Raw genomic sequence first — 13,560 nt, forward strand, 5'->3', positions numbered from 1 at the left:
CACAAGTCTGAGTCAGACACAGTGGGAAGAGGCAAATGCCACAGGCTGAAACAGTGCTTGGACTCATGTTGAATTTTGAAGAGAGCTAGAAGGAAGCTCTCTTTCTTTGTGTCTTTTAATAAGAGAAGAACAGAAGGTTTTAAAAAATGCATTTCAAAACCAAAGAAATGTCAAATTATGGCTTCATTATAAAGCTACAGCTTTCCTGAGGATTTGGAGTACTTTGCAAATATTTAATTACTCGCACCTCAGTGCCCCTGTAAGCACTGCAGAAAATAAACAAAAGTAAACTGCGCTGTGAGACCTGCAATCCAGCTGTAATTCCAATGCCATTACTGGCACCTCTGGAGATATCTTACTCATTGCAAGAGTAGGAAACTGAGGCTAATATAAACTGATAAATTAAATAGAGAACAGGTCCCAATGCCCGAGTCCTGAAGTCTCTTCTCCGATAACCTTATATCCTGCTATTCCCATCCTCGGGAAGTGTCACAGTCTAAACAGAGCCTTTAGCTGTGTGCAGCACTGGGGTGTGTGTTCCCCTGGCACCAGCCCTGGAACTGTCATGCGTACACTGCAAATAGATACCCTACTGCTCTTTATGTGCATTAATATTCTGTGTCTCGGTTACACAGCGAGTAGATGTACTATGCAGATGAAATCACCCACAGGGATTTCGGTGGGGTTCTGCAGGCTCAGATTTAGACTGTCCTTTTCATTAAGTTGCACCTCTAATGACATATTTGTAAAATGTTTGGAGGTTTTTTCCAGCTTCCACGGTGTGTTCCCTCTGGTTTAGTATATTACAGAAATAAGGTATATGGTGAAGGCACTGATTTAGAGCAAGCATACTAAGCAAATCTTTGCCTCAATTGCCTCATTTTTTAAAATTTACACTGGGTTAGAATAGCATAAATCATAGGCAAAACAACAACTTACCCTGTTCCGCAACCCCCCGAGCAGCTGCTTTTGAAAAGCTGACATTTAGTGCAGTGATTAAGTATGAAATCCCCAAGTGTGAAATTAGGCATCAGAACAAGCAAGTGATTACTTCCAAACTTGTCTTTATACATTGTGCATACAGCATTCCTCCACCCACCTCCCCCCCCCCCCTTAATTTTCCTCCTCCTTCTTTTCCTTTGCCTGTCAAAATGCAAACCCTCCAGGCCGGGGCCTCTGCTGTCCTTTCTCTCTGTGAAGCACGTTGCACACAGTGGGTACTACCAGAAGCAGAACATGAGGAATGATGGTGGTGGCTGTGGTTTGGAAGCTTTGCTGTGCAAAACCAGGGAGAGAGGCGGGAAGAAGTTATTGCAGCCTCTAGCAGGGGACACGGTGATGGAGAGACCGACAGTGCTGGCCACCAAAACGTCTCCAAAGGCAGGCAATTTGCAGCTTTATGTAATGGCAGGGGAGCATTTAGCTCAGCTTGGCTGAAAACAGCCAAGAAAGCCTGGATAGGACAAGGAGGTTAATGTGGAAAGAGCTGTTAAATGCTCGCCTTAGCAGCCAGACTCTTTGCTAAAACAGAAAACAAAAGTTATTTCATTAAAGGCTCTGAACACAAAGTACTCTGTGAAAGTTTAAGTGCCAGGTGGTGTATTAAGTAAATAAAGCTGTCCTGCTGTAGGCATCGTTTCTCCCATCAGCCGGTTGTGACCAGCAATAGTACCAGTGACCATGTGAATCTCTGCCATGTGATGTAGGGCTGTGCCTGGCTAACGTGCTGACACGGGGCTGGGGAGTCAGGGGAGACCTTTCTTTCAGCACGTTGATAAGGGCCAACTCTTGCACGTGGCTTATTTGCATGGATTGGCTTATGCTCGTTAGTCATCTGCTTTGGATCAGAAACTCGGGGTTTTCACCGATGTCATGTGTCTCTCCAGAATAGTTTGAATGAAGAGGAGTGATTGATTTTTGTTTTAGTGACTTTTCAGATGGGTATCACAGGTACCACAGTTAGCTTTCGTTCTAGCCCCGCAGCCATCCCCAGGCATCGGCTGCGGAATGTCGCAATCCCATCACCCGCGGTCCTGGGTGTGTGTGCAGCAAGGGCCATTCGAGAGGTGGCCCTCCTAAAGTCCTCTCGCTCTGCTGCCAGTGGCAGGATTGGAGAGTTAGCCTGGTGATTCAGAGAGTGAAAAGCTGGTATTTGCAAACTTCTTCACGCTGCGCTCTGTGGGTGATAGATGCACGGGAGGGTGAAGCGTTCTTTGCTCACGCCTGTTTCTCCTACAGAGGGGTGCCCAAACCTCCTCCTCCCACTTCTCCTGGCCCTACAGGATGTTTTACCATCAGGCTGTTACCTTCTGAGGATCACTGTTAATGCTTTTCTCCTACCACAGGCACTTGTGCTGGCAAGGTACACATTGCCTGTGTTTCTGACACCGCGCTGGCCACAGCCATATGGTGTCTGGTAAAGTCTTGGTGCTGAGTCACTCAGTATGATTAAGCTAATTGTTCATGCCTGGCCCAGGCACTTATTCAGTGACTACCTCAACCTCTTCATTCCTCACCTGTCAGGCTGTGGAACAGCACTGGAATGTGCATTTGGCTGTCTGAAAAAAAAGCCATTCTTTGCCATCAAGCCTGTGGGTGATCTCTCTTACTTTGCTATGAATTATTTGCCTGTGGTATTCTCTCCTGTATTTGCAAGACAAAGGAGGAGCATTGGCAGAAAATTAGGAGTTGGAAGCCAGGCTGGAACCTTCCTGCCAATGAGAACTAGAAAAAGCCCGTTGGAGGGGTGCTGTACACCAGAGTTTCTGGTCTCTGCTTGCTGTGTTTGGATCCCATGTGTTTGTTGCTTTATGAGCTGGTAAACGTGTCAAGTCTTTCCAGATTTGGCAAGTACATGTAACAAACATAAGATAACCAATGTATGCTTCTGGGCAAGGTGGAAGATCCTCTGTCTGATCGTCAGTGCAGGAGAGATCTGCAGTTAACCCTTTAAAGGATACAGCATTGGGCAAGAGTTTCTCCTGATCAGCCTTCCCTCATAAAGGGGCCTTGAGATCCTCATAAAGAACAATTCTCAAAACTTTGCAAATTAGTCTCTTCAGGCCCTGATTTTCTCAGTTTTACGGGGAAAAGGTGTTACACTGCAGATTCCACAGATACAAGTGTTGTTCCAACACATAAATAGAAACAGAGCAGAATAGGCAGAATCCTAAAAACTGATGGGGCTTCGTCTTTGGTTCAACAAAGTGAAATAGCTTCTGAAGCAAAAGCTGGGGTTTTCAGGGTCAAGTATTTCTGTGGTCAAGACCACTTAAGGAGTGGTTTCCTTTGCTATGTTTGAACTAATATAGAGAGATTAGAGTTTTATTGCAAAAATACACATTTCTCTGTGAAATTTTCAGGCAGCATGTGATAATTCAATGACTTATAAAGTGTATTTTTCTCTTTCCTTGATTAATAACAAGATCTGAAAGATGGTTTATGAAACAAGTGAGCTTTCCACTGAATGTTAAACCCACTAACTGGAAAGCCATGGAGTTGTTTCAGTAAGATTGAAACAAATGCATTTATTAATGCAACTAGGATAGATGCTGCTCAGCCAGAATCAGGGAGCTTGGAAGACTGGAAGGCCTGGCCATTATGCAGATGATGCACTGTCAATCACAGACATAGGCTAGAGGGTACAACAGTAGCAGTTGTAGTTCTTATATGGTGGGAGGCACCTGAATTGGTGTGTGAATAACAATGTTAAACACAGCAGGAAATTTCCTGGGCATATCTGTGATATTTTTTGGTACTATAACTCTTCAGATTACTTTTCAGGATTTACTTATTTATTTATTTAAAGCTAGCAGGTATTTTACAACATTTAGTGTCAATATTACCAGTACTATTTGGATAGAAACAGCCAGTGGCCATTTACCTGCTGATGGGTTCAGAGTTTTATACTGCCATTAAGTGGCATTAAACCTCATTTCCCATAATTTGCATCAATTTGCTTATGTGTCAAAATTAACATAGTATTGTGTCTGAAGAGTGAATCAGCTTAATGAACCAGCAGCTCAACTCAAAGTCACTTGTGCTGCTGAGTATTTAAAATTCAGCAGCCACAGCCTGCTGCCTTCTCTGTTTCACTGCCAGCTGAGAATGGAAATGAAAGGACAGTGTTGTCCTGTGAAGGAATCAAGACAAAAAGTGTTACATGGAACCACTGCAAATAGAAATTTCTTTTGTTTTTTGTTTAGGTGTTTTTTTCCTGAGAATTATCAGTATAGATGGTAAATTAATATATCCCCACATATAAATTTGGGAAACTGTTTTAGCAACAGCTTTATATGTTAGCAGTGTTATTTTTGGCTTGATCCTGTACAGGATGAAAGAATACTGAATGTGATTCCTAGGAGAAGGTAAATTACAAAAGTGGTTTAATTTTCATGGCCAGTAACTCTGACCAGTTTCAGCAACTTCAAATGCAAAAATAAAGTTTGAGAGCAGGCTACTGGCTCTATCCTTTGGGCCCTCCACAGGGGAGAGTGACTCTTACTGTCCCCCTGAAGCATTAGCACATCCCTGAAATTCCTAGCAGCATCATTTGTGGGCAGGTGGCTCCAAAGGTTCATGGGAGCAGCAACTGGGGTTTTTTTGTTTTGTTTTGTTTTGTTTTTTTGGGGTTTTTTTGGGTTTTTTTTGGTTTTTTTTTCTGGAAAAGGATTGATAATAAAAAGGGACGCTTTGGCAGGAATCACTGGGCTGTGAGCATCCTTCCTCCCAGAAACCACCAGATGCATCCTGCCAGGTCAGGCATGAAATGTAGGTGACAGAACTCATTGTGGGTGTCGCCCTAGGAATGTAGGAAATGTAGGAGGGCAGCCACCCTTCTTCCCCTGGGAGTACACGGATGACAATGCAGCACTTTATCCTTTATCCTTTCCTGTTATGTATCAGTGGAGGGCTGATTTGGATCAGAATGCCCAAGTAGGTGGGTGGAGAACTTAATGCCGTGCAAAATAAGAGCTTTATTTAAAAGATACAATTTCAAACACCCAGAGAAACAAGGGAAGGGAGCAACATTATTTTTGTATGTCTGTGCCCAGCCTGATACCAGCCAGTGCTGACTTGGGCCAATGGTGTGGGCTCTGCTGTTCCAGCAGCACTTCCTTGGGGCTCTTGGATCCAATCTGTGATTTGTAGCTCAATCCTACCTGAAGTTGCTCAAATAAAGGCACAGAACTGAATTCTGGTGTGCTGTCACTGTCACAGGGGGAAGGCAACTGGAGATAGACCCATTCTGCTCAAAACTGAGACTAGTGCTATTTAGTTCTGTTAGGATCCATGTAAAGCTATACCATAATATGAAAGATGTTTCTGTATATTAATGCAAATTTTCACCACGCATTCATACATTCTTATGAATATTCTTATTCATATGCATATTCCATTTTGCAAATGTTAGGCCTCATGATTACTTGATACAGGGATAACAAAGTTATCCTCTTTATTTGCTCTTGTTTTGTCCTCAAAAGGAAATGTCAGGATGAATCAGAACAAAGCAAACCTCTTGGATTTTTTCAAAACTGGACAGGGGTGATCAATGGAAAAAACAGAATCATTGAATCATTGAATCATTGAATGGTTTGGGTTGGAAGAGACCTCAAAGATCATCTAGTTCCAAACCCAAAGGACAAAACCTTGTGTTAGGCAGCGACACAGGAACTGATCTGCTAGACTTTTTTCTGTCTTTCTAATTTTTTTTTCTAAAATTCTTTTTTTGTGTTATGGAAAAAAGGAACAGCTATTTAGTTTCTTAACATGAAAATGCCACATTTTGTTCATATTGTTACCAGAACCAGTAGAGTTTGTAGCCAAAGCTGAAGACTGTTTCTTCTCTAAAATCCTACATACATACTGAATTGTTTCAGTTTCATTATAGAAGAATCTAGACTTATGTAGTTTTCTCTGCTTAATTGTTTTACATGCTTTCTCCAAAATGAACTGTTATCAGCCATGGGATAGAGCTGTATCTTGTCTCTTCATTGGATTCCTTCTACTGCAGTAGAACAGGGCAGTTTCTGCATGTGCAGATAATAATATATTTACACCAATGCTGCCTGTTTAGTTGGCAGTCCAGTAGGATTAAATACAAAGTTCTGTTACTCCTGAACTGATTTTGGTCTGGGGAATTATTACAGGTTTTCATTCTTTTATGTTTCAGGCTTTTATAAAAACCCTTGCAGGGTTTAGGGTGTTGAGCTGTATCACAGCAGCCAAAAGTCTTTTGGTTTAATAACCACAGAAACTATTTAATGTTTCCTCTGTGATTATGCCTTCAATCTCAGTATTGTACAAATGTAAATAACATAGATACCACAATAATGCTATGAGTTAGGCTTTCAAAAGATTGAAAAGCTTAACTACATAAATTTAATCAAGTACCCTGCAAAATAATTATATCTTTCCCTCCACCTCTGTGCAGAAACTGAGTCACAGACAAATTGAATCTCAGATGTATTAGGGTGTGCCTCACAGCAAGTACTTTTTGTTTTAAGGGCCTAGTTGAAGCAAACAGTTTTAAGGCTCAGCATTCGGGACTCACAGATGCTCTTCATCCATAAAAACTCACGTCAAGTGTCCAAGGTTGGCATCCAAAAGGAGATTCACCACTAGTGAATGTCCTTATGAAATGGAAACCATGGTGTCCTGCCTGGGCTGTTACATGGCTGCAATGAGGTGGCAATAGTTTTCTCAGGAGGTTAGAGATGTTACTTTCTTGGTCTCCTTTGATCCACAGCTCCCTGTGTCCTGTAGGCGTCCTCTGGACTTGGCAGGCTGGCCTTGTTTGACCGCTGAATGTGTGGGTCCTTATGTCTGGTAAAAGCTCTTTTGGCAGAGCCTCTTGGTTACTGGAAGTGGTTCTTGTGGACTTGCTGAACACATCAGCACACAGTGGACACATCCCGGCAGCGAGACTTTAAGATCTAATTGTGTTTTTCTCCCTTTTAGTGGTTTTACATTTGTATCGATTACAGCTCCCATCCACCTCAACCCCAGTCTGAGCACTCAGGGAACATTTGTACATCCATAAAAACACAGAAGAGCATCTTCCCCAGAACTGTTCATCTAAATTTGTCTGTAAGCAAAAAACTGAACAGGCAAGTTTGGTGTCCTTTTATTCCTTCAGGAGGTGGAACACACTCTTCAGTTCCCACTGAAATCAGAAGCTGAGGACATTCAAAATGCCAGGGTGGTTATTCTTGCCTCTCCACATGGCATGTCACATCAGCCAACATTTGTATCTGCCTACAACACCCAGTCTCCACCGTGTTATTGCTGCTCGACTGGCAGAGCTGCAGAGCTTGTTATGAAATGAAATGGAAGTCCTTGGAGGGCAACTGCAATTTTGGAAAAGGACCAAAAAGAGAGACTGAGTGTTGGGTCCTTTTTGACTCCAACAAGGTTAAAATTTATCAGTGAGAATTAGGATTTTCTTTGAAAGAAACAAATACAGTACTCTGCACCACTAAACCCATTACTAATAAAAAACATCAGACCCTAATTATTTTGCAGGTTTCTTGTTGAGTGACTCTATTATCATAAAGTTAAGTCTCTTATTACGTAAAAGCCATCAAGGAAGGTTGTTTTCAAAGAAGAATAATAGCTAGAGAACAGTTACCTGTATACCATGTTAATTCCTTTAACCATATGATATGCTAACTCTTCCCCAGATATGCCAGGAGTAATAGTTTCTTCAAGTAATAGATCCCTCCTTGACTTGCTGGATTTCCAGTCTTCCAACTCTCAGCATCTTAGTAATTGCTGAGTTTTATTCTCACTTTCCATCAATACAAAGTTTTCTTTGAAAATGCTCCCTGTGAGCTAAAATGTGACAATGGCTCCCTTTTGATGAAATTGAGTCCCTGCTGGACTAACTGATCATCTGCACAAGTCTCTGGAAGGACAAGAAGTGAATCAAATTCAGAGATCTTGCAGCCCACTTAAAAATACGTATCCCTGTTCATCATTATGGCTTTTATGCATCTAAGTCTGTCCTGATTTATGCTGCCAACAGAGAGTCTCCCTCTGTTTCCTGACTTGCATATAGATATAACAAGAAACATGGATGCTGGCAACCTGAATCTAACTGGTTGTGGGTGTCTGCTGTTTCTTAAATGGGTAATAAATACAGCTTAAATCTGTTTGATCACAATTCAGAACTGCCCTAGGAATGTGACCAAAAATACAGCTGGGGTAGATACACATGTCAAATAAAAACAGGATGTTCACAGGAGAAATTATCTGCTGCTGACACTGATTTTCAGCAAAAGATATGATTAATCTTTCTCCTCAAAGGCTGCTGAAAACAATTCTAGTTTGTACAAAGGCATTGCCAAGAGCGTCAGAAAGCAAATTGAGGCTCATGGGAAATATGCCCTGTTCCTTTTTGCCTCTGCTCCTAATTGTATTCTATCTGCTGGATGAGATACTGTTAAAATAATGCAAAAGAAGAAAAAGCAACCATTAAGGCTCTTGAACCATTTGTAATCCTGAGACTCACAGGAGTATTAAAATGATAACAGTAAAGTAATACCCATGCTGAGCATCATTTTAGAAATAAGCAATCAGATGGGAGGTTAATACAACACAAACTCCAGCACTCCTGTCTTCCCACCGTGCCTCCCTGTAATGGATCAGACAGTTCATCCAGTTTAAAACAGTTTTCATGGCAAGGCAGAGTGATTCCCTTTCATAAACAAGGAGCTGAGATCCATCCTGTTAGTTTGGGAAAATATGATGAAAACACACAGGTTCACTGTAAAGCTGAGATTTCCACCTGCTCTTCCTCTGAACTGATCTTGGGTCCTTATTCTTGTTCACAGCCTCTGGCCTCTCCTCTTCACCATCTACCCCAACACAAGTGACCAAGCAGCCCACGTTTCCTCTTGAATCCTATAAGCATGAGCCTGAGAGACTAGAAACACGGATTCACTGTTCTTCACCTCCGGACACAGGGCAGAGATTCTCTCTGCCTCCAGCTCAAAGCGCAGCCAAGCCTCCCATCATGACACCAGCTCCCTGTGCTACCTCAAAACCAGTAAGTAAAGCACGTGTCTGGTTTTCCAGTGGGAAATGTACAGGGTTGTGTGTTAACTGTGTGTTGTATTACAATTGATGGGCTACAGTGTGTGTCCATACTGTGGAACAGCACAAGGACAGCGCCGTGGGCCTTTTATTCCAGCTTTCCCAGAATATGGCTCAGCAGGCACTAGGAATCCAGAGGTGGTAGCTCCCTTCTGATTTACCCAAGCAGTAACTAATGTTTGCACCAGTCTCAAAGTGAGTTTTGCAATGGCTACAGATCCCAGCATACACTGCTGAGATGCCACCTTGGAGACGGGTAAGATTTTGTTTAGCGTTGTCTTTTATCTCCTTCAGGACGAACTGATGAGAGAGTTAGCAGCCAAGGAGAACATATCAAAAAGAAATTCACAGTGTGAGCTGCAGGTGTTTTGAGTTCCTGCTGCCTCTGGGATCTAAGATGACTGGGACAGCTGGTGACTAATGGCACTAGTTGCTATCACACCTCCTGCCCCAGCTCAGAGAGTAGAGGAAGAAGAGCAGCACTACCAGGGCATTTATCCAGCCCCCATATAGTAGAGGAGTCTTCATAAGAACAGTTTCTTCAGTTCCTGGGAATGCATAACTCAGCATTTCCTGGGAACACACGAATCCCAGCCTCTGATTTTTTCCACCACAAGATCTGCACTGCAGGCCACTGTACCTCCTCCCCTCTCCCTTGGTCAGTCTGAGCCTCAGAGGCATCACTCTCCTCCTTTTCTTTCTTTCTCCTCTTCCTTTTTGCCCCTTCTTTCTTTTTTGTGTTAATTCCTTTGTATTAACTGTATCTTTCTGTTCCTCTGCCTCATGGAACCAGCAGACTTGACCAGAATTAACTACCCTGCATCTGTCTTGCCCCTCTCTTCTTCCTTTTTCCCCCCTCAAAATATAAAATTTTTGACATTTTCTGTGTCTAGAAATCTAGAAATGTAAAGGGCACAAAGTTCTCAACATGAGTTTCTCTGTTGAACGACTGCAGGTTCTGTTTCATTCCAGTTCTCAGTGGTTTATTTAAAAGCAGGAAGTTTCCTCCCACTTGCCCGTGGGAAAGCTGTTACAGGATCTGAACATGGTAACAGCAATCCCAAAACCTTTTTGCTTTTGTGTTAGGTACCTCCTCAGCAGCAGCAGCTCTTGTGATGCTGAAAGCATTTGGGTCCTGGGTCGGTGTTCACGGACTACTTTTAAGTCACTGACACACATCCCGTAAAACACGTGCCCTGTTTTGGGGGCCCCTTCTGTAAAGGTTAGGAAGTCTCTGATTTTCCACCTGATTTTTTTCATGGACAGGTTATAACCATTAATTATAATTAATGACCGTTTTCATTCATTGTTTGTTACATCCTGTTGTACCTGTAGCCAACCTTTGTTTTTCCTAGATTAAACAAGCAATACAAATTACAGACTTTCTGTTCTGCTTCTATGCAAAAGTAAATCATTAAAGTATTAAATAAAATATGCTTACAGTTAGGGAACTCCAGCATTCAATTTTGTCTAGCCAACTCAATGCCTTTCCATGTCAGTACAGTCTTGGGATATATAAATAATGAAACCCAAAGGTTTGTAGGACACAAAAATATTTTTAGTAGGTTGTAGTCAATCAGTCATATTATTTGCATATGAATGTGTTTATCTGTGTTATGCAGCTACAGAGGAGCCTTTTGTACCTGTTAGAATAGAAGTAAGGAAACAACATAATCTTAGCACATTCCACTGACCAAAAGACTGAAAAGTTTATTTTGTTTTTAATTATTTGCTGATTCAGACAATATGAAGTTGAGTAGAAGATGCCAGAATAAAGAAACAGAATTCTCAGCAAGTTTTTATGAACAGTTGTGGTTGTATATATGTACAAGAGAAAGTCTTGGTGGAAACTCAGTATGTTGGACTCAATTCTCTCCTGTTTAGAAGATACAGAAACACATGAGATGTGTAGCACCTGATTGTCTGGTACTCTCTGTACTCATTTATATCTGAGAACAGTGAGTGTGCAGGGCTGTGAATCATTAGGTTTCTGGTTTACTTGGTAATAAATGTCAGCAGCCACAGTTCGGTGAGGAACAAAGCTCTGGATGTTTAATTTTCAACAGAGACTGGAGAGAGAGATTAGATTTGCCATGTTCTTCTAGTAGGAGAAACTGTTAGAGGGAAAGGGTAAGCTTCTGCAGAAGGGCACAAACCTGAATCTGATGTGTGTTCACTCAGGACTGTTGTTTCTTTCAATCCCTGCACGTTACTGACCCAGCATTCATTTACAAATGCAACAGCAGTAGACCAACATCCTTTATTTGAGTACTGTGTCTCAAATATTTCATTTATTTTGAGCTATGTGATAATAAATGCACACCATAAACAAATCTGTAAAAGGCAAACTCGATTTCTTGTTTACTTACATCACCATTTGCTGGCATAAAAAATTGAATTATCTTAAAAACACACCATAAATTAAATGAGAAATGGTTTCATGGATTCATGACCATACTGTTAGATGACCAGTTTAATGATAGGGAAGCTTCTATGTTGGCATCTGAAATAAGAAGTTGACTCTTATCTACAGGGCTCTGTCAACTTAAATCTCATTTACTTATTACATTGTTTAACTGGTGATAATGTGTGAGATCCCAGAACTATTACAAATGATTCATGATTACTACATATATTGCAGTAGAAAAGAGGAACCTTTGGACCCAGGCCGGGAATTATTATTTAAAAAAACACCAGAAGAGCGGGAAGGTGCAGTATCTTGGACTTGGAACATTTCTTAGCCCACTTTTATAATTAATTGCATTTGAAGCTGATTCTGTACTTGTTTTTTATATGTCTGAAATTCTTGTGGAGAACAGTTGAATCTATTCAGTAAGAGAGAAGGCTTGGAGGAAAGAATAAAAATGTTTATTTCCCAGCAATATTTATTTCCTTTCATGCTTTAGTAGCACTTACAACAGTGTATATTTGATGTGATTTTTAAGCCCTTGATTCTGGTGAGGGGAATAAATAGTGGGATAGAGTTCCTGAGAGAGGGAGATCCTCCTTCAGCAAGTATCATCTCAACACAGTACTCAAAGCTAAGCAATTAACCTCATGCTAAATGAGTGTCTGTGATTATGACCGAGGTCTGGATTTATCCCACCTAACTTTAGAAACCTACCTGAGCCGCTTAAGCGGGGAGTACAGTGGCTGCAGTTGTCTCTGTATCCCCCAGAGAGGTGTTTTCAGGGGATGAATCAGAACTCCAGGGGGCTGAGCAGCCTCTTGCAGTGATTGCAAAGGGAGTGACTCCGGGTGCTGCATTTCTGAGCCAGGCACTTCTGAGAGGTGCCCAAAGCGAGATGTGATGGGGCTGTGACACACCATTGCAGCAGCTCCTACAGGCTTTCCCCTGGCTGTGCAGGTGTTCCTAGCCGTGGAGTTAGAAGGTTATAATGAGAAATTCAGCTGATAAGAGATCAAAGCTGTACCTAAAGATTACTGTGCGCTGCGTTACACGGGGAAGGAGTGACTTGATTTTTCACAATACAGTTCATGACTCATGTACTTTGGCCTTGTGTTGTTTGGATGGTGTAACCTCTAGGCAGTAAGTGGTAAACGATAACTCTTCTCTAATGTGACATTACGGACCACAAAAGGAATGTAGAGAGGCTACATGTTCAGTAACGAGCTCGTTTGCCCTGTTTCCTCTTTGCCTGTATTTTGAAGTGGAATGTGGTGTGTTGAGCTTTAATATGGTTGTATCCTTTTCATTCCATCCTTTCTTCTTCCACTGATGTATAAGACATTGTGAAAATATCACTGTTCCCTGTGTCCTGCAAACACAGGCGTTCCTGTGGTACATCATTTCCTGGCCTTTACGGTTTTCCCCTTTCCCAACATGAAAGGAGTCCAGGCCAGAAGGTGCTTGCTCCAGATTGGAGAGTTGCCTTTGAGGTCTCTTTTGGTTGAAAACAAAGCCGGGGCTTTCTCTGCTCACAAGAAGTGACAAAGGCAGAACATACCTGCAAATGGTACTTTCCCTATGATTGTGTGATTTGGAGAACCACTGTTCTCCAAATAACCTCTAAGCCAAGTAATTGCCCAGAACATTCTTAAAAAGACAAATGGTAGACTGAGACTTACTCTTACCTTGTGTGAGCAAGTCCTGTTAAAACTGCAGACAGAGCACACGTGAGGCACGAAAAGAGACTGGTCTGTGTTCATTTAACACAGTCTCTTCTGCTCTAGTATATGGGAGAGGAGAGATGTAACGTACAGCTGGGACTCTTCCAGTCCTAGATACAAGAGGGAAGCCAGATTGTTTCTGCAGCTACTTGCTTGTTAAACAGTAGTACTTCCCTGCAAAGCTATTCATGCTGTGTCTTAGCCAAAATGTAGTAAACTCCAAAACAGGGCTGTTAACTTGTTCAGTGTGAAAGGCTCTTACATCACACCCCGTGCTGGCAAGGAGCCTGGGAACCAGGATATGTGCAGTAGGTCCTTGGGTTTGGCTCTCTC

General features: G+C 42.0%; 1 protein-coding gene across 5 annotated transcripts in view; it reads left to right on the forward strand.

Annotated features, from left to right (window-relative positions):
- PRKAG2 (protein kinase AMP-activated non-catalytic subunit gamma 2) overlaps positions 1-13,560 on the forward strand; it is a 211,499-nt gene that overhangs the window by 134,033 nt on the left and 63,906 nt on the right. For all 5 annotated transcript variants that reach the window (XM_027648541.1, XM_027648543.1, XM_027648542.1 and 2 more), the window contains one exon: positions 8,835-9,049. In XM_027648541.1, the coding sequence (XP_027504342.1) occupies positions 8,835-9,049 (215 nt within the window). The remainder of the gene's footprint in view (positions 1-8,834; positions 9,050-13,560) is intronic.

Source organism: Corapipo altera, unplaced genomic scaffold, assembly GCF_003945725.1.
Source record: "Corapipo altera isolate COAL_440 unplaced genomic scaffold, ASM394572v1 47, whole genome shotgun sequence".
NCBI lineage: Eukaryota > Metazoa > Chordata > Aves > Passeriformes > Pipridae > Corapipo > Corapipo altera.